Genomic DNA, 27,784 nt, shown 5'->3' on the forward strand with positions numbered 1-27,784 from the left:
TCTTACCGATGCTATGTGGTCTACACGGTGCAGAGCGCTGTCCAATGGGGCGGTCGTGCATGGGCGAAAATCACCCTTAAAAAATAACATATACTTAATTCTGTTAAACCAGGTTGGTAATGTGTGACTGCACATTTAACATTTTGCTCAGAAGTGCCACGCCGGCATGCTGAACAGTTTGTCTGGTTTCTGTTTGGATATTAGCCATTATGTGTTTTATTTTCAATATCAATTCAAACAAATTTGGTTTTCCAACAGATGAGTTTGAGGCAACCGGTAGACATCATCATACATGGTCATAATGGGGCTGGGACAAGTCAAACAAAGAGAAATGACTTAAAACTCTGCTCGCCCTCTTTCTCTGTTAGTCAATCAATCAAAATAAGCTTTATTCGAAGTCACAAAGTGAATCATAAAAGCTACAAAATACATCGATACAATGATTAAAATGACCAAGAATACAATTTAAAAACAATTATACAAAATTCATCCTGATTTGAAAAGTAAAAACTTAGAATATTAAACGATCTAACATCATAACACGATAATATAATTACCGTTTACAACTGCTTCCTACGATTAATAACAGTCAGCAAGAAACGCGACATTACAAAACACGTAAAAATATCTGGTAACATTTGCAAATATGAGTACGTCGGACGACATTATCTGAAACCCAGCAGTAGTAGTAACAAGGGTTTTATAAATTTCTGTCTCAGACATGAGAAGTGTTTACAAAAGAATACAGTGTGCATAGTATTCTGGGAAGAAATATCATCACACGAACAGTTCCCCAGGTCGGCTGACCAATTGTTAACAATAGGGAAACTGATTAAATGATGGAAAATATCCAGCCGAAAACGTGTGAGCACAAACCGCTGGTGAGAATTATAAATGCTGACTAAGTATGGTTGCATGTAAACACTGCTCAAAATCAGTTGGTTCCTCAATACTTTTGGTTTACAGATTTCAGATGCTAATCTGATTTCTTCCAAAAAAGAGATGCATTTCAACTTCAAGGCTTTCCTCTGGACGGTGGCTAAACTCTCAGGGAGGGTAAAATATTCCGAATGGCCAAGAATTACCAGGAAATTATGGACGTACTTGAGCCATGGAATTTTAAAAACCTTAGGAAATTTTTGGCAGTCGGCAATTATGGCTCGATTTAAAATAGTGTGTTCAGATGACCATATTTTGTACCATAATAGCACAGGTTGGTCCTAATCATGTCTGCTAGGTATGGGGCACCCAGTTCAGAGTGACATACAAACGTTGAGCTACTTTTCGGGAGTGCAAGGAGAGACCTGAGAAAAGCATTTTCTTCAAGCTGTAATATATCTATTTTTTCATGACCCCAACGTTCAGCCCGTATATGCCAGAGGATCTACACTTTACTTTATAAATAGCCATCATCTCCTTTGGATGTTTAAAGCCGCACTGACTGACAAACCTCGATTGGGCCATTTTTGTTTTCATGAAATGGAGTCGCCTTGATTTGATAGCCCCTTGCCAATGCCCTGATTGATTAAAAACAATGCCCAAATATGAGAAGGAATCTGTAAACTGGATGGTAGAACCCTCAATAAAAATGTTGCGACAACGGGTAGCCTTCTTCCCAATCTTCATGGCAAAGGTTTTACTTATGTTGATTTTTAACCCCAAGTTAGACATATACTGAACAAATTCATCCACCAGGCGCTGCAGGGCAAAGGCTGTACGGGCCATTAACACCGCATCGTCGGCATAAAATATTGCTGGAATAGGCCTTTGTCCCACCTGAGGTAGATCTACACATTTACTTGCCAGTATATCTCCTATGCTGTTTATGTAGAGGTTAAATAGGAAGGGGGCCATTACGCATCCCTGCCGCACCCCTCTTCCTATACTGAATGTCTCAGTACTGGTACCATTAAGACCGTAACGTACTCTACCACTACCTTGGGCGTACAAATCTCTTAAAAAATTCACAATTTTAGCATCCATGCCCATGTTGGTCATTATTGTCTATAACTTATCGTAAGCTACCAAATCAAAAGCTGAAGATAAATCAATAAAGTCTAAAAAAAAGATTACCACCTTTCATATGTACATACTTGCCAATTGACAAGTCTAGGTTTACAGCCTGCTCTACAGTACCCAACCCTGCCCTGAACCCGTACTGTAGGTCTGAGAGGATATTGTTTGATTCCGCTCACTCCTGTAAGCGTCCCAAAAGCATGCGACCAGCAACCTTAACCAGCCAATCCAAAAGGGAAATTGGCCTATATTGCGCTGGGTTGTTACGGTCGACCTTCTTGAAAATAGGGAAGATAAATGACTCAGGCCAGGTTGGTAAAAAACCCTGATTTTGGCAGGCTTTAAGAGCAAAGTGAGGATAGGTCCCCAGAGCTCGATGTTAAATTTGAACAGGTCAATAGGGATCCCGTCGGGCCCTGGGGCTTTCCCCCCCTTGCTTTCGTTCAGCGCCAATCTGACTTCGTCCAGGGAACAGTCTGGATAATTGCACTCATTTAGAGTTCTCTGTTAGTCAGTTTTCTCACACCCTGTTTTAGTGGGTGTGGGAGAACCGTACGCAATATTTTTTCTGGCCAAAAAGCGGTACGTAAAAATTACATGAATCTTTGGATGCAGTAGCAGCCATGCCTCGTACTGTGTGTTTGTTCCCACATAAGGGCATCCGCTGGAAAAAAAACTCTGCTCCCACCCTTGCTTTTTTATCCCCATCCTACCCACAGGACCTTGCATACATTTACCATCTGCTTAGAGCAGGTGCTAGAGTGTATGCAGTAAAGCTGCATGGACTGGGGAATTCTGTGTGGTTTTTTGATCAAAGAAATTGGTCCCACAGAGTATCCCCCCTCACCCCCCTCAAAGCATAATTGCACAGTTCTGGTGAAAAATTACTGTGCAGTACAATGCAACTTGGACTCTGGACCATAGTTAGTTTTTTCTCCTTAGGTAGCACTCTGTTGTCGTCATACCATGTAAAATGAAGAAGACAATTGCATTAGTTGCTATCTGTTCTCTGTGAATTGATTTACTTACTTTTCAACGTTGGGAATGTAAGCATTATTTGTTAATGAAGAGTGGAGAACCCCATTCCTGTACACCCCTATGAATATAAGGGTGTCGGGATTTCCTAATATGTGAACACACTCCTGGCTGTATGTAGGAATGATGAGTGTGTGTTTCCATGGTGTGACCAAACAGGCCAAAGTTACGATATCGGGGTATTTCAAGAATTTTGTGCCATCACCTATTCTGGCACTTCCTTAGTTCCACTTTTCCCATTGCTACCACTAGACCTTTTACAGCAGAACATCTGCTAAGCTTGAGGATGTTTAGCTCTTCCCAAGAGGAAAATATTGGTTCTGTATCCTATATTTGTGCTTGATGATAAATTCAACATGTTAAGCACCCACGTGATCTGTAGGTGCACTAAAGATCGATACCTCTATTCCCGCCTCTTCATCGTGCCTCACAGTTTATTCTTGTGGCTTGGATGAGAGAAATACCTTGACATGAACTGGCCAAAGGCCGCATGCCTGGAGGCTCACTTGTGAGGAAGTTGTCCTTTGTTTATGCCAACAACACTCCACAGATGCCAACCCAAAACTAAAGCACAGAACAGTCAGTTGTACCTGTCCCTCTCTCCCTTCCTCACCATTCTACTCTGCAAACATTATACTCCATGCAACGTGTTATCCATAACTACAAGCAATGCAGTGTTTATTTTCTAGAGCACAGTTTCGTACTATTTTTTTTCACCAATTTTTAGGTACTGTAATATTGAAGTTGATATCAAAGGTGGTAACCTTCCTTAATCAGACATGGCTTTTTGTACGCATGGGCGTGCAGGCCTCTAGAAATCTATAGTCGAGCCCAAATATTGGGTGGTTCTCGGACGGGGTTGACCAAAATGTTAGTTGGCAATGGGTCCCAAGAGATGAGTCAAAACGGCATTTGAAAAAACATGCAGTCAATAAGAAAGAAGTGACTCAAAACAGGAGATCTGAAATTTAGAAAACATATGAAGGTTCATTACAAAATTTAAAAGGCGTAATGCAAGGAATAATGAAATGCAGATGCAGCATCAGAAAAATGCTAAGTCCTAAGTGTGCAGCAAAATCACTAAGAAAACGGGCAGCATCCATAGGCATAAGAACGGTCTCCAAGGAGTTCCTGGCTCACCCCTAAATCCAGGGGTCTACATACAGTTTCCTTGCATAAGAAATTACGGAAATTGCAACGCCAGCATGGTATGATCACTGCACCAACAAATCACAATTTTGCAATATAAAACGTCACTTTGCCCTATCACACAAGTACTAACCCAATACCTGAATATTGTTTCCCCACCTCTGACCTAATGCCATCCGGAGATGCTAGAAGAAATTAGTTACATAAACAACAGAAACCCAGTGTGAATGAAGACAGTGCAGTGTGCTGGCGGAAGGACCGGAACGATGTTGTAATTGGACTTCCTTTAGCGAACCCTTCGAAAACAGTTCCATAAACAAACTATATCTTGCTACACGTAGTGTCAGACAAAAACATAAGCACAGAATGAACATCATGATTTGAGTTGAATTTTCGAACAAGATGGTGTCAAAGCCTAACTGACTTAGTTAGACTAAACCAGAAAAACTCCCTTCTGCACATCACAGTAAATTAGTTTAATTGAAATAGCCTTATGTCAGTATGCAGTTTGGCTGATATTAATGTTCATCGTTTATTACAACATTCGAATGTTGAGAAAGCCGTTGAAGACAATGGAGCAGAAGAGGCCTATTTTTTTTAACAGAGTTTTATATAGCGCGAACTTGACCCGAAGGTATCAGAGCGCTTTACATGAGTACCTGTTGCATTACAGACGGGCATATTCATTTTTGTTGGGCACGGGGAGGCTAAGTGATTTGCCCAGAATCACAGTGTTGAGTGTCCCTGCCGAGACTCAAACCTAGTGCCCCGGCTTCGAGGTTGACTGCTCTAGCCATAAGGCCACATCCTCTCCTCAAATATAATACCTATAAAACCTGGTATTGGCCCGCTGCTCCCAACATTATATGTCCTAATATACAGTGTCTATCTCTCTTTCCCCTGCTTTGCCAAAATACTTGGCTTGGGCAGGGGAAAGGGAAAGGCAGAGCCTGTGCAGCACGGTACACAGGAGCCTACCTCCTCCCTTAGCTCACAGTGTCACTGGAGCAATGGATGGAGGCAATTCTACTCAGCTACTTCATCTTACTTGTTCGGCTGAATGAGGAAAAGCAAATTAAGCGAACACAGATTGCATAGCTAAAGCTAATATAGCACTTTCTCTCCATTCCATTAGGCTGCAGTCAGGCTATTCTTGTCTACCTTCATCTCCTCCCCCTTATTTCGCTAGATGCCCTTCTTAATCTGTGTTAACAACATCCGAGAGTGAGGAACTCTGCCGTAGCAGTATTGCAGTGCCTGTTCCCCAGTCTCCTCCACCCCTCTCCCTTTCTCGTTTGGGGCATGGAGTCAGGACGCTGCCCAAACTGCCCAAGCTCATTCCACCAGCCAAAGTAGCGCTACTCTTGCAGTGGTTCGACCCTGACCTGGACTAGAGATTCCCCTGCAGATTCCACAGATGGAAAGCAGATGGTTGTGCGGCAGTCAAGGAGATGGTTGGGGGACCAAGGCAGCCTTGATTTCTAATTGATTCATCGGATCAGGATCAACAGACATGAGGGGGATCAGTTGCAAATTTTGGGCACAACTTAGTTGTCTATGACGGAGGCGCCAGTGCTGGGAAGAATAATATGCTGGGAACAATAGACTATCTGGCTAGTCCTCCTAGCCCCTCTGTGCAATGAACCGTCAGAAGCAAAGACTGTCCCGAGCTGAGAAGTGAGTTGGTCAAGAGGGGGTGAGGACTTTATGACTAATGTTGTGGCAGGGGATATGGTTGGTGCTGTGGTCCACTATTGGTGCAACTTTAGGTAACCAAGTTCCGCAGGCACAAACACATGTAATACCCTCACCTCCATCACCACTGTTGGAAATTACCTTGCGAAAAGAAAGTCACCAGCTCCAATCTAGGTATAGGGAACCCAGTGTGTGAGACTTCAGTCACAACAGGGCTGCCTTGGGAAACTTGCAGGATGGATATGTCCCACACCGAAGCAGAAGAAAAAGGTAGGCTGGGAACCGGCACTAGTGGCAAGAATGGATGATGCTGTAGTAGGACAAATGCCTACTCTTTTTGCTCGTTGAGGATGGAACAGGATATTGGTGAGAAGTTCTACTCTCTATCTAATCTCTCTATGCACCAGTCTGAGGGTAATGCAAATACAGACATAAGTACAGCTCAGAGTCAGAAGAACTGGACCTGTATTTGCTAATGATCGTACTTCGTGGACGATATGAAAATAAGCCCCTCGCTCTTGTTGCAGAAAAGACGTGGCTGGGGCTCTGATGCAGAGTTACTCCATAGCAAAACCACAGACAAACGGTACTTCTGCTATGGCATTCAGCAATTTTCAGTAATGATCTAACGATGGTGGCTCGAAAGTGTGGTTCAGTCAGAAAGCTTTTGAAAGTCTGTAATGATAGAACAACCCGTCTATCAGCAATTAAGGAGTGGATAATATCCATAGAAACTGATCTTGCTAGCATGCAAGTTCAAGTTAAGAGCCTTGACACTGTTCAATTGGTTGATGTCCAGTGAAAACTCAAAGATTTAGAAAATTGGCATTCATATAATTATTTACGTGTGATTGGCATTAGAGGAGTCTCAGAAGGATACGATGTACGTGAATTTGTGGTACAACTGTTGAATTCTGTTTTCCCTGAACCCACTGAATAGAAATTGAGGGGCAGAGCAGATAGATTTCCTCTCTCCAAGAGATACTCATTGGCTGAGAGACAAGGCCGGGATTCAGACACCAAGCAGAGAGCTATCCTGTGGGTTTTTTGGGAACTTCTTACTGAGACAGAAAATATACTAGGCGGCACAACCTGACTCTAAAAGGGAAGCCACACCTTTTTTTACTAGGCCTGATATCTGCCATGTCACAGTTTAAAGCAGGTGGAGGCTTTGACAGATGGTCAGTACCTTTCAGGAGAAGTGTTGTCAAGCATTCTTATAGAACCCTGCAAGACTGAAATGAGTTAATGATGAGAGAGCTAATTATTTCAATTCAGAAATTAAGGCAAGATCATTTTTAGAAATGTTGTAGTAAAGTTTTACGTGTAGTTCACATGAGATATGAACTGGATATTTTAGCACTCTTGCAGTTTCTTTTTTCATGATGAAGTACTTCCATTTGATAGCACTAGGGGGGAATCTGGGAGTGGGAAAAAACATTTAGTGCGAGGGGACGTTGAGGACTGGGGGTTTACGTGAACATATTGAAACCACCTGCTAGATGAGGAGGGGAGGATGACCATCGTAGATGCATCCAAGGATGGCTTGACTGCATAGAATCTGCTACTCGGGGGGGGGATAGGGGCACAGACAGGGGTGGGTAGGGCTGGGAGGGGGATAGGGTGGAAAGGGGTAAAGGTTAGGGGGTCATGTGGTTGAGGGGATAGGAGGATCTGCAGAAGGAACGGGTGGTACAAAGATGGAGGGTGTAAAGTCTGGAAGGGAATAGCCTAAGGAGGAGCTAGTGAAGTGAAAGGTCAAATCATTCCTTATGTTTTTTACTAGATCTGTCACAGAAGGGGAGCATCAACAGCAATGGTCATGGAATATTTTGGCACTTTATTTATGACTGATTTTCTTGATCATATCTGAGGGTGGGTTGATTTATGTTATAGTTTAATTGTAGTATTTTTTAGTGGACCTAAGATATGAATTAAATTTACAGTAGTGGAAATATGTTTGAAAGCTTGTGGATGCATGTCATATGAGATGCATTTATTATCAGTTGTAATCTATTAAATATAGTTATCTGGGTATTTCTCCTTTTTAATTTATCTTAGCTATTAATTATAATGTTCTGTGTACATCTCCTTAATACATGTATGCAGTGCACATCATTTATGATCTATATTATATGCCTGTCACTATTACACTAAGGTCTGATTAATGAAACTAATAATAATTATTCAAAACTGTCAACAGCAATGGTTATATAGCAGACAGTGTTTTACGTCTTAATCTACTAGAGTGGGTAATGCTGACAGGTTACCAGTAGTAACTATGAATGTAAGGGGTCTGAATGACTTGATCTATTTCTAGGAAACCCAAATTCAGCATAAGAAGAAACGCTTATTGTAATCCTAAAGTTTTTTTTTTCAAAAATGTTTTATTGGCATTTATGAATATCACAGTTTTATTACACAAGATCGCAAATATCATATAGATCAATCCCGTCCTTTCATTTCACTCCTTTTACTATCACAATTCTGTTTATCACACATTACACATGGATAATTCCTAGAGTAATGACTTGTTAGTCAGGATCTGACAAGGGAATACTACTGGGAGGGGGGCATATTAGCTAAAAGAAACATCATTAATGTTAAATGCATGTCCTTGGATAAACTACGTTGGTGGTCTATCACTGAGGTTTGTTTTGCAAAACTGAAGTTAACTATGAGTTTGGTAGACAGTCCTGTTTTAAATGACACTGCGACAATTGCATACCTGACAGTGGAAGAGGTGCAGTGGCCGACCACTTTTATATTTTGCGGGGATCTAAACTGCAATATGACTCTAAACTCTAATGCTCCCTATGATGATAATGATAATGTTTATAGAGCTCTTGATTACCTAGAGGTGTCTTGGTGCTGGTGTCTGCTAGATTTAACAGTATGTGAAAACGAATTGGGCAACATAAATGGAAAAAGCCAGGTTTAGAGTACCTTTCTAAAACAGATAACATTGGACTTGGCTTTGAGATGCAGAGGCAAGTAGAGGAACAAAGTGTCTACCACTCCAAGACGGTTTGTTTATTTTCGGTGTTTCCACTGTTCTTGAGGTGACTGGTCGAAGGGCTCTCCTAGGTGTATCCCATTTGAATTTCTTCTTAAGGTGCTCAGGACCTATGTCATGAAGGGATTTGTGAGCAGTGCATAGTTCCTCGAAGACTTCTCGCTTCCTAATGGGAAGCTAACTCCGACAGTGCATATGAGACAGATTTGAACTTTTTAGTTCTCATTTAGAGACGAGTTGCTGTGTTTTATAAACTTTGCAGTTTACTCAGAGATCGTTGATGGATACCAATATATAGGTCATTGTAGTAATCTAACCTGGAAAGCACTAGGGCAATTATTACCGATTTCTGCAGATCGAACGGAATGAATGGGAGAATCTTTCACAGAGATCATACTAGAAAAAAACAGGAGACTGTGAGCTTATTTATCTGATCTGAGTAAATCAAAGATTACTCCTAGGTTCTTGGCTTTGTGGACAGGCAGGAGGAGGGGGCTCAGATGTTAGGGCCGCCAGGACTAGTTCCGAAAGAAAGTCTCTTTCCCAAACCGGACGACCTCTGTTTTCTTGGAATTTAATTTAAGGCAGTTTCTCTCATTCATCGAACTACTCTGGTCATAGTTATTGAAGCGCTTGACAGTGTCATCGACATCTGTTGAAACTGACACCACGATGTGCATGTTGTCTGCATGCAAAATTGTGTAAATAATCCAAAGGAGGGAATCAACCTGACTAGGGGGACAACATACACACTAAAGAGGGTGCGACTCAAAGATGGTCAGAAACCTAAAACAGAAAATACAGAAAATACTCAACCTCGTTGATGCCTTTGCTGAACTTAAAATCCCTGATCCCTGTTATATTTTGTATTCATATATACACAAAAATCATACAAGGCTGGATTATGTTCTATTATTCCAGAATTTTCCTAAGAGGTGCACAAAAGGTAAAATGTCCTAGTGTATCATCTGATCATAACCCCTTGTTGTTGGATGTTATGATTCAATGTATGCTGAACTCTAAATTCCGCTGGATAATTCAGCAGGTTGTGCTGTTAGACCCTGGATATATAGAACATATGGCACAGTGGATTCCAGACCTTTTCCACTGAATTTGGGATAGTGCCTTGATTGGAATAGTATGGGATACATTTAAGGCCGGTACTAGGAGGGAGACAATGAGCTATTCAATTAATTGAGAGAAAACCTAAGGGCACTTTCTTCAGCCTATGGAAATGGAACTAGCCAGATTAGAGAAACAGGTTACAGATACAGCATGCCATCTTGTTGGCGGTGATGCTGAGGACATTACCTTTATGCAGCACATCGTAGTGGTCAAGGCTCAGGCACAAAGTCTCTATGTAGAAAGAGCAGCTCGTAGGTTTCAGATGTAGATGTGACAAACACAGGGTTATATCGGCCCATCTCTCTGATTAACAGTGATGTCAAGATTTATTCTAAAATCATAGCTACTCATTTGAACAGGGTGATTACGAGACTAGTGTAACCATGGCAACATGAATGTGTCCCTGGGAGGGGCACAGTTAAATCATAGTAGCTGTTTTATTGCTTTATTCAGTGTTGCAGAATCTCACACATCTCCTCTCGTAATGGTCCTGCTCAACCCAGAAAAGGCTTTTGACAGAAAATCATCGAGATAACTGCGAACACTCATAGTTAGGATGGGATTTGGTCCAAGGTTTATCAGATCCATTCAAGTGTTATACAATAACTCCAGATCCAGGCTGCAGCTTATGGGTCAGGAATCTAAGTACATGGATAATCTTAAACTTATGATTATTGGCCTCTATAATATTATAAACATGTCTTTTTGCTGCAAGCGCTATACCTGTTGAGGACCATACCTTTAGAAGTCTGTTCCAAGTGATTTCAGAAACTATATTTGATTTGTAATAGTTTCATGTGGGGATTTAAATGACCCAAAAGGGTGCTCAAATTCACGAGTCTTTCAGTGTATAGAAGCGGATTCGTTAGGTATTATTATATGCCTGCAGTGATGCAGCACATTCATTATTTCCTATTAGGACCTAATATTTCGGAAAATAATACCAATGCTGCACCGATTTATGTGTATGGTTTAGGAAAATGTGCCTCCGGTTTTTCGTAAAGGTTACAGAACAGAGCTACTACAAAAAAGTTACATTCAAGATGGCAAAGACGGCTTTTAGAATATGGCATAAAGCAGCTGTGATAATGAAAATGACAAAATATAACTACTATACCCCTTTATGGGATGCCCCCCAGTTTCAGTCTATATTTCATGATATGAGCTCTCAGAGATGGAAACAAGAAGGCATCAATAACATTGGGAATATAATTGAAGAGGGTTATGTACGCTCATTTCAGTTCCTCCAAGATAAGTTTTGAGAGACAGAATCTGAGCAAATATCTACAGCTCAGGCAGGTTTTGCAGATAATCATTTGGGGGGTGGAAAGTCCCATGAGGCATTCAATGTTATCTAAGAAGAGATATACCTCGGGATACTTTATTCTCAATTCTACGAACTTTAGGACGATGATGTTGCGGCACTGACTTTAAAGTGGGCAGGTAAGTTGAACAATGGTGGAGGAATCCCCGTTTTCATAAGTCGCTAATTATGGGACATAGGGCCAGATGTACAACGCTTTTTAGCGTGCGTAAATAGGTCTTAGACCAGTTTGCACACGTTAAAAAGCATGGGCCCATGTACAAACAGTATTTTGCGAGTCCCAAATAAATTGCGACATGCAAAATACTGTTTTGCGACTCGGCATCAGGAAGGGGCGTTCCCTTCCTAATAGCGACCGCAAAGCTATGTACCAATGTTTTGCGACTGCAATTTTGGTCGCAAAACACTCGCAAATTACCACCTACTTCAAGTAGGTGGTAATGCATTCGCAAATGGGAAGGGGTCCCCAGGGGACCCCTTCCCCTTTGCAAATCCATGCAATATTATTTTATAAGGGCAGGCAGTGGTCCCAGGGACCACTGCCTGCCCTTAAAAAATTAAACAAAAACGTTTATTTATTTTTTTGAAATGCAGCCTGTTTTCCATTAAGGAAAACGGGCTGCATTAAAAAAAAAAAATATGCTTTATTTAACAGCAGTCCCAGACATGGTGGTCTGCTGAACCCAGGAGGCCACCATCCCTGGGAGGGCCTGTCATTTCCAATGGGCTTGCAAATTGCCAGAGGCTCATTAATGTTCATAATCCTCGCAATTTGCAACCCCATTGGGAATTGCAAACAGTGTTAAAACACTGTTGTACATGCCACTTAGCACCTCGCAAATTGCGAGTCGCAAATGCAGTGCAATTTGCGAGACGCTATTTGGCAGGTCGTACATCTGGCCCATAATGTTTTGCTATCTGCCAGGCTAAAAACAACACAGCATTTCAAAACAATCTTCAATCTGTATTACACTCCAAAGAAAGCACATAGGTGGGTAGGGCAATCCAGCTCTGATTGTCCAAGGTTTTAGTAATACTGGCAAGAACAACAAAAGTGCAGTACACATGACAAACATGTGTACTCCGATCCTGTTGTTATGGACAAAGATCCGAGAATTTATATCCTCCATTACCGGCATGCGTATACATCTGACACCTAGGTTAGTTTTACTTGGTCTGGATAACCAGACAGTGTCAATCTCAGCCATAAATCTCCAATTGTTTGTGGAAATTATTATTTCCAGAAACTGCATAGCAAGGGAGTGGCTAAACCCAGATTCCCCACTCTTTCATCAAATTATGGCAGAATAAATACCTCGCTTTCTACCATGCCGAAATAAGCTTTTTTTAAAGAAAGGAGGGCCAGTAATAGGAGGTTCAAAATATGGAATCTCCTGCAGATTGGGTCGCTCAAACAGAAACTAGAGGCTAATTATTTAGAAAAAGCGTTGTCAAAGTGGTTATCGCATGTTAATCCAACCCCAGTAGCTTTTTGTATGTTTAGCAGAATCTGAAGGACGGTTTGAATACAGTATGTTAGGTCTTTAGCTCTATCCTTTCTGTGCTTTGTTTCTCTGAAATTAAGTAACGTAATTACTGAAAACGAATGTCATCACTAACGAATCTGTTTTTGATTTGCTTGTCTGTATGTATTTTGCACCTCCTCCAGACAAACATGATTTAAAAAAACTCAAACTTCTGCAACTGTTCACTTCTGTGGTATGAGTGGATGGGCTGAGTAAAATGCTTGCCTCCTTTTCTTTCATTCGATTTCAGGCTGTGCGGAGGCATTTTCTGCTACTATTGCTGCAATAATTACAAGATGACAAAACACAGCGGGAAGAGGGAGCGATGCTGTAATGCTTGCTACAGTGCACCCAGTGTGGTGGTTAGTGATGATTCAGAATGTTCTAATAGCCAGGAAAGCTCTCCTGACGTAAACAATGCTGCAACACAAAGAATACATGGAGTTTCCGGTTAGTTTAAAAAATATATATATATTCTTTTGTGTCAGTTTTTTTTATTCTGTTGTATATAAATTGTTATTTCTGTAAAATGTATAAATGGGTTCATTGTTAAAATGTCCAGTGTTTGTGTAATATTTTATATTGGCTCTTAGCTTGTTTCGGTGTGCCTCAATGTAGGTATTAATTGAAAATCACAGAGAGGTCATATATCTTTGGCTCGGATCTTTGGCCTGCAATTCTAGAGTTCCATGCAAAATATGGATGCACCGCCCTGTAGTGCCTGCAACATCACTGCAGTCTATGTCTAGGAGGGTTACACATGAATAATAGCAGGAGAGAGGTAGTGGGTATAAGGCAAAGTTTGGTTTCCATTAAAGGTCTGAATATTTATGAAGATGAGCCACTCGAGCACCATGCCCATTTTCTTTATTGATTTCTTGATATGGTTCTGTGGTTGGCAAAGCTAGCAAGTTTGATGCCCATGTCATTTCATCGAGTTAGGTTTGAGTGAACACAGTCATAGGGAATTCGTGTTAGGCTCACAAGTACACATTGGTCAGTTGCATTATCCAAAACAGAGAGATGGTTTACTAAATCCCAAATATATTACTGTAGGCCATGGTGTTCTTGTAACATTAGTATCGGTAGCGGGAATCAGCAGATATTCCAGGTTATGTAATAAATGAATGGACGCATGGCATGGTTTAAATGGAATAGTGGTAGAAACATCCTTGATAAGTGTAACAGGTATCTAATACTCTTTGCAACCGTTTTTGTTTTTTTGGAGCAGGCGGGTAAGAGAATCTAGATCCTAAATATTTGTCAGGTTCCTTGGTTTTTGCATTGGAGGTTCCTCAGATCATTTGACCAAACAGATATTAAAGGGTCATTTGATCTCCCTTAAAAAGCAGCACTTCATCTTTCGCCCACTCTTCATCATTCAAAAATAATTGTGTTTAAGAATTAGGGAGATGTTGGACAATCTGTGTGTTGTCCTCTTCTGTTTATTTATTTATTTATTTGTATAGTTTTATATAGAGCTGGCTAAACTCATAGGTATCAGAGCGCTTTACATAGATGTGGATGTGCACGTTACTTTAGTTACAATGAAAGGATCAAAAATAAATAGAGAAGGGTGGAATACACGACAACAACAAACAGTTATCCAGAGATGGATGTTATATAAGAGAAAAAAAAATGGGAATGCAGCAGTAATACAAATGCAGGAAACGGTGCTGTCCTGTGTACCTTAAAAAGAGGTTAATATCAGGGTTCCCAATAAAGTCATGTATGCAGATCCTTAGTCCGGTCGGCGTCACGGCATCGCAGCACCAGGGGCCGGCTGCACTCACCAGAATCGAGTGGTCTGGCTGCGGAGAGGGCCTTTAGAAGGGCATAAAATGGCTGTTAAGAACTGAGCCATCCACCGATAAGATGTCGGCGAAGTTCCCGATGGTAGAGACTGCCTGGAGGCTGCTTGCGGTGAAATCCCGTGCACGATCGCCACCGCCGAGATGGAGGACTCCGGTCCCGGTCCCCTAGAATTCCACCATCGAATGGAGGCTTGCAGAATTCTGTAGACCCCGGAAGAAATCAGGGGGGGAAGCAGAGTCCAGGTGTTGATCAATGGAGGGGCAGTCACGGGGGAACGAGGGTGGAATACGGGAACTCGTCGCTCTCTCCTGCCACACCAGGGAATCACTCTGGGATACCAGGGCGGCAGCAGTTCGGAAAATTTCTCGCTGCCTGGATTGTGGGATGCGTCTCAGGTGCCACAGCAGCTGCGACAGGAAGCATAGAAGAGAGGCAGTCGCAGCAGGAAGCAGGGCAACCGAGGCCCAGCCCGGAAGGTATGTGACGCCCGTGGGCTACACCGAAGGGGTGAGTCCCAAGCCAATCTCCTCTCAGCTGCTATTCGCAGCTCAACAGAGCCTTCAGCCATCTTGTTAGGTTTCCGCTGGTGACCGTCTCTCCCGATGTTGATCGTTGCTGGAGCCGGCATCATCCTAGTCGGCGACTGTAGCTTAGCGGCACTGGAGAATTGCTGTGTCACAGCCCAACAATCCCCGGGGAATCTGTGTTTAAAAGGCTTGATGGTGGAGCTCATTGACTTGGACCTCGTGGTGCATGAACCCATTGAAAGGGGGAGAGAAATGATCCTGTCCTTGATTATTTCTAACAATAGAGTTGGAGGGCTGCTTTCTGGTAAGCTGTTCTGAAATTGTTACCTTCTTCATTGCTGAATTCTGTACTGTTGATGCCTGACTATTTTCAAAGCTGATAAGACATTTTCAGTGAACTGATGCATATGCCCCAGAAAGAATTTACAGGATTAAGGTAGCCTGCTTGTTGTCATCCAGAGTAGACAAAAAGGAAGTCCTATCAGTACTGAATAAATATAATTATTATTTAACACACACTTTAACTACCATCATAATGAAGCAGACAAATATATATGTTACTGCTACTTGTACTCATCAATTTGTCTACTGTCGAATCAAACATCAAAATACAACTAAGCTACATGGCTCATAATAGAATTTGCACGTGGTTCTGGGATATATAATGGAACACTTATGCATAGTGAAAGTGTGGCAGATATCAGCAGAGTGTCACGCCTAAGAACTTGTAATTTTTACTTGGTTTGGTTGTATCTATTTTGCATATTTTTCCTAGACTCCAATGTTAGACTTTGTGAATGATATACAAAAATAACAAACAAACCCTCCACAACACCTCTTAACATTCCCAAATTACTTATATTCTCCACATATCGCCAGTAACAAGTTCATTTATTATTACTATGAATATCTCTATATGCTTGTTATTAAAAAAACATTAGTAAATACTAGGGAATACATGGACAGGGTACACAACACAACTCAATATGCTAATGATCATTAAGAAGGTGCTGCCTGGCCTTGCCTGCCTTTCCTCTGCCTGGTCCTCCAGCCAGGCCTGGCCCTTTGACACCTGCTACAATGTGGGACAGCACTAAGCTTCCAGCCTTGTGATCTTGCCTTGATCCTCTGCCTGTTGCCTCTTTTTCAGCTCTGACTCTTTCACTACTCTTCAAGCTTAGTGTTCAACCACTCACTAAACGACAGGAGAATGCCCTGCAGCTCTCATGTTTTAAAGAGCCATGACGAACAAGCTGGCCCAATGGACCAAACTCAGATCCAAGACTGAGGAAGACATTCATGCAACAGACTTTGGTAGCAAACTGAAGATGAAAATATTTGCTGACAGACGACGCCATGTAAAATATGTCATCTTTACAAGAGGAGATGGAATGTTCCTCAGACAACAAAGAAAAAGAAAGTCTGATGCTTCTGTTGAGACTGAACCCTTTACTATCGCTAACACCAAAGGACACATGGGGACTCCCAAGCATCCTAGGACGTCCCTTATGAGAGATTCCTCCCATTTTCAACATGCGGCCCATCACTCACCAAACATCGATATCAATGTAGAGGCTGGGTCTCGACAGGCTGTTGGCGGCTCTGTGTCTACTGATAATTTCACCTCACCTATGCAGATCACTGACACCAGTTCCCGGTTTTCTGTGACCCAATCTAGACTTGTAATTCAGGCGCCACAACACTTAATTGAAGAATTGTAATTACCTGTATAGCTATGATTATCTGTGTATTTATTCATGTATTTGTTTTGTGTATTTACATATTTATTTACTTATTTATCTATTTTGTAAAACTATTAACTTGTAATTTAACAAAGCAGAAGATGTAGTGTCTTGTAAATAAAAGAACGCTGGAACACTTTTGGTTTCCACTGTACACTGTAGGCCTGTGACGTCCGTGTTGGAGAAATTAGTCAAAGGCAAGCTTAGAATTTTGAGTTCTGATTTACATGCGGTGGCATAAAGTCATGTAAAATTACTCTCTCTCTGGCATGGTAATTGGTGAGTACCTGGGCTAGCGGGGCGTTACAACACCAAATGAGCTTATAAACTTAACTTTATCCAGCCTTCTTCTTAGTTGTCTGGATGAAGGGTGCATAAAACAGCAACCTTCTTTCCACATGAAAGGTATGCTTGTATTTTAGGGAAAACATGTAGGTACATTGAAAACACTGAAGGCCCAATTCACTAAAAGACTCTGCACTCGTGGCGGGATCTCTGCACTGCATCTTCTCATTGCGGAGCTCCCTCCAGGACTGTGGAATCTCCGCCATGAGTGCAGAGGCTGTTTGTGAATCGGGCACTCTGTCTACACCTCCAGGGTAGGAAGACTTTAGACGGCTGCCTTAATCTTTCCACATTGGATGACTGCTACTAAATATATAGTAGCACCCATCCAATGAGGGGAAATGGCAGACTCTACTCACATCATTCGATGGCTGCTGTCTTCAAGGAATCAGCCATCCAATTAGAGTGCAGTGTTCCTTTTCTACTGTCCTCACACCTCTTCAGACTCAGCCATGCTAAATCTCCCTTGAGCGTTTGGAACATACCTTAATCTGTAGTCAGACAAGAAAATGTATACACATATTAACTTACTGAACAGATCAAAGTGCTACATTTGACATAAATTGAATTCCTACCTCAAGTTCAAGTTTATTTATTTTGCATAGTTACTTAAAACCATTGCAACATCATAAAACTACCAATAAAAATCATTGTTGTTCACCAATACAACCGATGGTACCCATGATAAAGTGCAGTGCAGTGCTTACGTAGCTGGTATAAAAAAGTCTGATAAAAACATTCAATATACACCATTGGTGTATGACAGTAAGATCGAGAGACCTGGTAGTGTGCAGTACAGTACAAACTTGACTAGTGTAAAATTAGCTAATAAAACCATCAGTATACCCCATAAGTAAATGCCCATTAAACCAGAAGTCCACGTAGTAAAGTGCGGTAGAGTGCATATGTGTCTAAAGGAGGCTTCTAATAGGTTTAAAACATAATAAGGAATTTTTCCCCATCATAAGGCGCTCTTTTTTGAATTGTAACACTTTGATTATAAAGTGACAGCATCCAGTTTATGAGCTGATTTCTTCTTTATCCACCTATTGCTAAAATTGCTAATGCAAGCTTGTCGTTTTAGTCATTTTTTGTTCCGCCAGCGTTAGAAATTTGATCACTCTGCAGTTCAGTTGTGTGGCCCCCGGATTAAAGCATGCAAGCACCGATTGCCCCCTAGCGTGAGTTCCTATCTGCCTGAAGGGGGCCTTTAGCCGCTGTATCCACTCTTTCTGCTGCACCTTGCATGTGCAAATTAAATGCAAAATATCTCCTGGGCCTGTATTACACAGGCTGCAAGTGCTTTGCGACAGTGCCATGGTGGAAGATTCTGGCCAAATGGGAAAATGCCCAGACGAGGCTTTTGAAATTTTATTTTTAAAGATTTAGGGTAACCCTGATTGAAGTAGTTTTGGGGTGCAGGTGTTTTATAGGAATTTAGGGTCATCCAGACATGGGATCTGGCTGAGAACAGAGCCTTGTCCTCCAACAGTGAAATTTGTCTTACAGACTTCCAAACCAATTTTCTGAAGGTTGTGTGTTGGAGCTGTGTGTTTCAGAGATCAGTGAGCTCGGCGATTTCAAGAGATTCTTGTAGGTAGCGTCTTGCGGCAGAAGTTTCCCTGCGCTGGAGATCTTCCGATAGAAGTTTATTTTGAGTGTTTGAGGCAGAGGATCAGATCTTATTCCAGCAGATGATGTAAGTTCTGTGCCTAGCCAGAGATTGTTTTAGTAAGCCGAACTCCAGTCTAATTTGAGCTGGTGAAGTGTAGTTCGGGAGGCTGGACATAGTTCTATATGAGTTGACTAGAGTGCTGTCCAGTAGTTTAGCATCTCTGCCTCGCAATCCTTTTGCTGCCATTGGTTATCGTGGGGAGTAGTTTAGCCTGTGCTACCACCAGCAACAGACCCGCCAATCCTCCCACCAGGCAGGACGCACCCACCTCAGATGCGTACTCGTAAACACTTGCTCCGCATGCAAACACGCCATCAAACTCTGGGACCTGCTCGACACATCCTCCCTGGACATCGCTTTCCTGACCGAGACCTGGATGAACATATCCTCGGCTCCCGACATCGCCATAGCCATCCCGGACGGCTACAAGATCACCCGCAGAGACCGCACGAACGGAGTAGGAGGTGGAATCGCCATCGTCCACAAGACCACCCTCAAGATCTCAACCAACTCAGACGACACCCTCAGCACCGCTGAACACCTGCACTACCAGATCCACACTGATCCCAACACCACCAGCGACTCCATTGCCGACTTCGTCAGTACGCACGCTCTTGCGTCCACGGACTACATCCTCCTCGGGACCTGATCTTCCACCTCGAGAAAAACGACGACACCAAGTCCACCACCCTGCTTGACAACCTCGCCAACCTCGGACTCAAACAGGTCATCACAACCCCCACCCACTCTGCCGGACACACGCTTGATCCCATTTTTTCCGCAAGCCCCCACGTCTCCTTCAGCCACACTACCGAACTCCACTGGACTGATCACCGCTGCGTCCACTTCTCCTTCAAGAAGCCTACCACGCACCACCGCACCCAACTTATCCCCCGCCGCTGCTGGAGCAAAATCACCTAAGACCGGCTACACACCGCCCTCGCCCGGACCCCACCCACAGACCCCACCAACCCCGCCGCCGCCGCCAGCAGCCTCAGATGCTGGATCGAAGTCTGCGCCAACATCCTCGATCAAGAATCCCTCCAACAGCCGCAAGAACAAGACTGCTGGCTGGTTCACAGCGGACATCCAGACCTCCAAACAAAACTGCCGAAAGCTGGAAAAGAAATGGCGCCACAAACAAACACCAGAGAACCAAACAGCCCACAAGAACGCCATACACCAGCATCATCACCTCATCAGATCATCCAAAAAACCTCCTTCAAGGACCGCCTCAATAACAACGTACCCAACAGCAAAGTGCTCTTCAACATTGTGAGGGAACTCTCCAACCCCAACACCAGCTACATCCAACCTTCACAAGACCTGTGTGACTCCCTGGCCTCCTTCTTCCACCGCAGAATTGCAGACATCCATGACCGCTTCAACAACCAGGCGTCCTCCATAGCCCGCAATACCCCAGAGTCCTTGGCAGCAACCCCCTCGTCAGCTGGAACAACATCAACGGCGACGACACCATCAAAACCATGAGCACCATCCACTCCGGCTCCCCATCAGACCCGTGCCCCCACCACATGTTCAACAAAGCCAGCACTACCATCGCACCCCACCTCAGCAAAGCCATAAACATCTCCTTTGAAACCGCAACCTTCCCGGAGAGCTGGAAGCATGCCGAGATCAACGCCCTGCTCAAGAAGCCCAAAGCAGACCCCAAGGACCTCAAGAACTTCCGGCCCATCTCCCTGCTCCCGTTCCCGGTGAAGGTCATTGAGAAAACAGTCGACAAACAGCTAACCCACTACCTCAAGAAGAACAACATCCTGGACCCTCACAGTTAGGGTTCCGCAGTAACCACAGCACCGAGACGGCCCTCATCACCACCACCGATGACATCAGGGCCCTACTGGACAACAGCGAGACCGCGGCCCTCATCCTCCTGGACCTGTCAGCCGCCTTCGACACTGTCTGCCACCACACCCTACGCACCTGCCTCCATGACGCAGGAATCCGCTGCAAAGCCCTGGACTGGACCACCTCCTTCCTCTCCAGCAGAACACAGAGCATCTGCCTCCCTCCCTTCAGATCCGATGCCACCAAGATCATCTGCGGCGTACCGCAAGGATCCTCCCTCAGCCCGACACTGTTCAACATATACATGGCTCCACTCGCCCACATCGCCAGACTGCACAACCTCAACATCATCTCGTACGCCGACGACACACAACTGATCCTCTCACTCACCAAGGACCCTGTCACCGCCAAAACCAACCTCCACGAAAGTATGAAAGCCGTCGCTGATTGGATGAAGAACAGTCGCCTGAAGCTGAACTTGGAGAAAACGGAGGTCCTCATTCTCGGCTCCTCACCTTCCGCCTGGGACGACTCCTGGTGGCCGACCGCCCTGGGAGCTGCTTAACACCCACCGACCATGCACGCAACCTGGGATTCATCCTCGACTCCACTCTCTCCTTGACCAAGCAAGTCAACTCCATCTCATCCTCCTGCTTCAACACCCTCCACATGCTCCGAAAGATCTACAATTGGTTCCCCACCGACACTAGAAGAATAGTCACCCAGGCCCTCGTCAGCAGCAGACTGGACTACGGAAACGCCCTCTACGCGGGAGCCCCGGCCAAACTACTGAAACGACTGCAACGCATACAGAACGCCTCTGCCCGCCTGATCCTCGACATCCCTCGCCGCAGCCACATCACACACCACCTGAGATACCTGCACTGGCTCCCTGTCAACAAGAGAATCACCTTCAAGCTCCTCACCCACGCACACAAAGCCCTCCACAACACCGGTCCGGCATACCTCAACAAACGGCTCACCTTCTACACCCCTAACCACCAGTTCCGCTCCGCCGACCTGAGCCTCCCCACCATCCCCCGCATCAGGAGAATGACCACTGGTGGCAGATCATTCTCCCTCCTCGCCGCTAAGTCCTGGAACACACTCCCCATCCTCCTACGGCAGACCGAAGACCTTCTAACTTTCAGGAGGCTGCTCAAGACCTGTCTGTTCGAGCAGTAGCAGCACCCCCCCCCCCCCCTCCAGCGCCTTGAGACCCTCACGGGTGAGTAGCGCCCTATACAAATGTTGTGATTGATTGATTGACTTAGCGAAGACCCCATCAATTTTGATGTAAGGTTTTTCAGTGTTATTGCTATGACCAAGCCTCTCCTTCTAATTTCTTCTTTCTGGCGGGCGCAGGACCCTTCTTTGTCAATGATTACACCTAGGTATTTGTAGTCACTTGTGGGTTCAATTTATATACATCCCAGATGCCACCTCTCCTGCTGTCTTCTTTTGTTATTCACCGTAATGATCCTTATTTTCTTAAAATTGATTTTTTAGGTTTTTCTCCATGGCATATTTCTGCATTTCGTCTAGCAGGTGTTGAAGACTAACATTTGTGTGGCTGAGCAGCACCACATCATCAGCGTACAGAAGAGTGGTCAATGTTTTGCCTCCCAGCCTGGGTGCATGTGAATTACTGATGTTGTGAGCTTGAAGAAGGTCGGCCATATAGAGGTTGAACAGCGTAGGTGCAAGCATGCAGCCCTGCTTCAGGCCTTTGATTATGGGGACTTTTCTAGAAAGGTGGGTCCCCCCTCCCAGCTCCACCTGGACCCAGGTGTCGGTGTGAAGGAGTGACAAGAGGTTTAAGATGTCCTGAGGGGTTCCCCAGCATGCCAGCTTCCCCAAGAGTTTCCCCCTCTCAATGCTATCAAATGTTGACCGTCTTGGTCACATCAATAAGTGGAGAGAGTGAAAGGATGTTTGTTGTTGTGCCTGACATTTTACAGAAACCGGTCGGGTTTAGCGGTATTATCTTGTTGCTGTCTGCCCAAGCTGTGAGATCCTCTAAGATGGTGCCCGCAAAGTACTTTGCCTCCTTGTCGATCAGTACCACCAGGCGATAGTTACTTGGCAGAGCCTTTTCGCCACTCTTATAAATCGGCACGATTGTCGAGCCTTTCCATGATTCAGGTATACTGCCTAGTGACTTCCAAGAATAGAGGTTGCAGAAGGTTTGCCCAGTCAGCCACTTTGTATTTGAATAATACTGGTGGAATTCCATTCGGCCCCGGAGCCCCATCTCTTCTCCCTTTTGCAATCTGCTAACTAATTGGGGGTGGTGTTGGTTCGCCCACTTCACTCCCAGATGTGTTAACTGGGTCAGGCATGTTTGGTGTGAGCATCACCTTGGAACCTGCTCCTGAATGTTCTCTTGGCGGCCTGCTGTTTGAGTCCATTGAACAGGCGTCCCTGGTTTCGTGGTTACCTCAAGTACAGGGTAAGAATGCGGAAATATTATTGAACAAAAACACAGCTCTGTATTAGGTAAACAAGTTTAGAGTGAGCCGGTCAAGCCCTGCAGAGATGACTTTTTGATGTGATTTAAGGTGATTCTGCAGTGCACATGTATTCAGCCCACTTTCAGAGAGAGAGCAATATCAAGGCAAATACATTTAGCAGTTTACACATTATCTAATACAAGTGCACTCTTATTCAGGATATATTCAAGCGCCACTTTGTGATGAGTGGATTTCGCCTAATATCACCCTTTGCCGCTTGCTACACAAACATATCGCAGATATTGCATAGTTTATTGTATGTAAATTCATAGAAAAACTAATAATGAAACCCATTTCTTAGAAATGAAGAAATCAAAAATCCAATTTAGTGGAAAAACAACACCACAAATTAACATAATAAGCAAAAACATGTTTTAAAAATGAAAAAAGGTTTGTCTATCCTATACCGAATCCTTGTTAGGGAACAACATATTCAAATGAAAGCAGAAACAAACAAGGTTAGAGGACAAAAGTAAAAGACGGCTGGAGTGGTGTGGCTCACTGGTTAGAGGCGGCAGACTCGGGAGCAGAAGTCGGCCCGGGACCAGGGTTCAATTCCCGACGCGGCAGGGTCGTGGACCAGGGTCAGCGGACTCGGCAATTCTCGCCTCGGTGCCCACTCTAACCTGGGGTCCCACTCGGCAACTCTGGGCATTAGCTTGCCTAATCTCCACAACGGCCCCATCAACGCCGGGGATGCCTGGCTCCACCTTGGGGATTCCCAGTAGGGACCATCCCACAGGGAAAGCCAGGACGGGTTCCCCAGCGGTATACAGCGCCGGGACACCCCTTTGCTGGGGCAGCTGTGTGCTTTACAAGTATACGACATTTAACGACATTTAACATTCATGAAAAGGGTTAATAGGAGCACTGAGGTTTTTGAAATATGCTCTACACACAAATATGGAAAAAGGAGCAGCAAAAGGGGGAGGTGTTTCACACTTATAAATCAAGAATGTATGCCCTCGGCTCCCCAAAGTATGGAGGAGGAGTGAGGAAGATGGAATATATAACAGTAAAAGTTGTGGAAAGACAGAAGTATGGTTCAGGGTTAACCCCCTGGATCAGCAGTTTAGAAAAAAAGGGAAATGCTTAGTGATAGGACATTGGAAAGTAAGGGAAAATAATCTATGCAATTCTTATGGAAAGTGCCCAAGAGAAACATATTCAAAATGAGTTGCATTTAAGCATGTCGATGTCCTTTTCAATAAAAATTATATTCTATAATTTGATTGCTAAAAACGATAAATGAAATTAATCTTTGCCCCCATTACAGGTTTCACTGAATTGTGGACAGGGTATTGCATCTGGATCTAAACAGCCTAAAGCTGTATGCTTGACAACTGAGTGCTGAAGATTTGTAAAGCCTGACCTTAGTTAGGAGAATTTGGATGTCATGGTCAGTGCTAGTCAGCAGTGATCAAGCTACCATATACTTAATGATGGTTATGGTTACGGTTTGATCAGTGATGTGAGTTGAACGGTTTACGTACCTTTTTGTTATCTATTTCAAGAGTAGAATTTTTTTCCTTTCCTAGCAAGTGTTACAGGTTTCTAGAATGTGTGGTAATTATGCAGGCTTGTCAATTTTTTTTAAAGTCACTAATATTATTAGAAATTTCTCAATTCTTGAAGAGCTTTGTTAATGAGTGCCTTATGGCTATTTACACACCAGTTCAAGCGAATTCAACATTGACAATCAGCATTGACTTAAAGTATCCAGTTATCCTGATGCCCTTGGTGTTTGTTGTGTGCCATCATTTTGATTATTTGGGTGCATTATAAAACATTAAAATACATAAACAAACTATCTATATCCGAATAAAGGACAGTCATTACAGAAACAGGACACATGAAACCTGTGTAGATAGGCAGTTATAAACTTCCTACATGGAATCTCCAAAGGATGGCCGTAGACAAGCAGCCAATTTCATCACATAGGAAAAGAATTGTTTAGTGACTGCCAAGAAGTCTTCATCTAAATGTGGTATTACTCTTTCCATGGGGGAGTCACAGTTATATCTTCAGCATTTTAGGACCTTCTTACAAGGGTGATTTGCATGGCAGCCATTTGATTTTCTTTGTAAAAGATTATTTCCTAGAGTCCAGAGATAGAGTGGAGCTTTTATTTGGAATATCTGTGGTTTAGCAAATTGTAAGCAATGTTTCTTGTGTACCTCCCCTTTCAAAGCGAAAGATGTTTGTCATTAATGTGCAGTATTTTTTTAATATATTTCTGTACATCTCAAGGCTACATTTGGGTGCAGTGTTGCACTACAATGGCTTTTTAGGCTTCATCAGACAATGTTTATTATAATACAGTAGGAAGAAAATATCGTCTTCACAACGATTGATGTTTAGAAGTAGTCAGTCCTTAAATTTGAAAAGTCTTCATTTAATTTTGATAAAAACAAGAGAAACCATTGTTTAGGTTGTGATGGACAGTAATAGCTGCGCTCCGTAGTTCCAGTTTTTCTCATGTGAATCCAGTTAGTGGCATCTGGATCCTGAATATTTCTTGTAATTATTTGTTCTGTTCCTTAAGCGTTCACTTGGAGCAGTACCATCCGCTTTCTCTCATGATGAGGTATTTGGCCCTTCCCTCAAATTTCTCTGCATCTTGGTAATGGCCCATTTACGAAAGCATGGATTGAAATTTCAAATGGTGCTTTTTGACCAAGGAAAACAGCCAAGGTGTGACAGAGTTTGATTGTCGGATGTGGCTTTCTTTACTATCATTGTCCCAATCACTTGCAATTCAGTAGACACCCCGGGGGGGGAGTTCATAAAAGGATTTCTGAGTACGGATGTAAAAGTGTACTCCTTGGTTACCAGGAGTTGACTTTTACATACTCTTACATGCTTTTATGATTTGGCCGCATAGCTTCCAGCTGTCTACTTGGAAAAGTGCAAGGAACACACAGTTATTTTTGTTTTTACTAATTGTCAATGGATATTCCCTGAATATTTCTATATCAGATGGTTTGAGCCAATTCAAAAGGCATGTAAAATGTGCTACAAGAGCACTACTTCTTACACTCTTAATATATTGGTGAAATTAAATTCGCTGTCTCAAAATTGAAAGATTGACTGCTTCTATACATCATTTGGTATGCAGGTAACATTTTCCTACTGAAATGTAAACCTTTGTTTAGGGAGTCCCACTGGAACCATTGTGATGTAACACAGCTAAACGATGCAAGTTGATTTTGAGTTATTGGGGTGCCTTTGTTCACAGGGTTCCTCTATTAAGTGTTAAATTAGGTGTTGTGTTTACACCCCAGATTGTTAATAAGCCACGTTCCTCCTTCTCAGTCATCTAGGACTGCCCTTAGTTCCCCTGAGGCACTGATGTGGTCACGTTGCTTGTACCCTATAGTGTGCCATCACATCCAGCTGGTGCTGCACAGTACCTTTAGACACACTTGGCCATTTATGATGTACCTGAATTAATGGAAAACTGCAAACTGATAAAAACTAAAGTGGAGGAAATCACATCATAGAAAATCAATTTTAAGCAAATACAAAAAAATTAAAATTAAAGGAAGCATATTAAAGGAAATATAATTTTAAGGAAAATTAGGGAGGAGTTTTGGGGTAGTGAGGGGGTTTTGGGTCCGGGGTGGGTGGTGTTTAGGGATGATGAGGGTTTTTAGGGGCCTAGTATGGGCAAGTTGTGGTGTAGACAGGGGTTTTGGGGTTCAGGGGTGGCTGGAGTTCAGCTGTGGTTGTTTTTTAGTGATGATTAATGGGTGGAGTTTAGGGGTGATGAGGATTTTTTTAGGGTTCACGGGCAATAGGAATTTTAGCAGTGGTGAGGGTTTTTTAGGGTTCAGGGATGGATGGAGTGTAGAAGTGTTGAGAGGTTGTAAGTGTTCACGGATGGGCAGAGTTTAGGTCTGTGAAGGGTTTTTAATGTTGAGTGAGGGGTAGAGTTTAGGGGTGGTAAAGGGTTTTTAGGGTTCAGTAATCAGTGAAAGTTAGGATGGTGCAGGGTTTTAAGGGTTCCGAGTTTAGATTTAGATTTAGGGATCGGGAATGTGTGAAGTTTAGGGATGATGAAGGATTTTACAGGTCTGAGATGGGTGGTGTTTAGAGTAGTGAGGTGTTTTAGAGGGTCAGGGATGTGTGATGTTTAGGGATGGTGAGGGTTTTTTTAGGGTTCAGGGATTGGTTGTGTTTAGGGTTAATGAGGGGTAAGGTTCAGTTCTAGGTGAGGTTTAGACATAGGAGTTTTTAGGGTTAAGGAATGGGTGGAGTTTAGGGGTAAATGGGGATTTTTAGGGTTCAGGAATGGGTTGAGTTTAGTGCTCAAGTATGAGTGTAGTTAGGACTGCTGAAGACTTTTTAGGTTTCAGGGGCGAGTGGACTTTAGGGGTATATAACAGGCTTTTAAGGTCAGGAAATGGTGGGGTTTAGAGGTCAGGGATGAGTGTAGGTTTGGCATGGTGAGGGTTTTTTTGGGGCAA

The 27,784-nt window shown here is 43.3% G+C and overlaps 1 protein-coding gene across 5 annotated transcripts in view; it reads left to right on the forward strand.

Moving 5' to 3' along the window:
• Window positions 1-27,784, forward strand: part of FYCO1 (FYVE and coiled-coil domain autophagy adaptor 1) — an 825,109-nt gene that overhangs the window by 583,478 nt on the left and 213,847 nt on the right. For all 5 annotated transcript variants that reach the window (XM_078688154.1, XM_078688155.1, XM_078688157.1 and 2 more), the window contains one exon: window positions 13,137-13,336. In XM_078688154.1, the coding sequence (XP_078544280.1) occupies window positions 13,137-13,336 (200 nt within the window). The remainder of the gene's footprint in view (window positions 1-13,136; window positions 13,337-27,784) is intronic.

This window comes from Lissotriton helveticus, chromosome 4_1, assembly GCF_964261635.1.
Source record: "Lissotriton helveticus chromosome 4_1, aLisHel1.1, whole genome shotgun sequence".
NCBI classification, from domain to species: domain Eukaryota; kingdom Metazoa; phylum Chordata; class Amphibia; order Caudata; family Salamandridae; genus Lissotriton; species Lissotriton helveticus.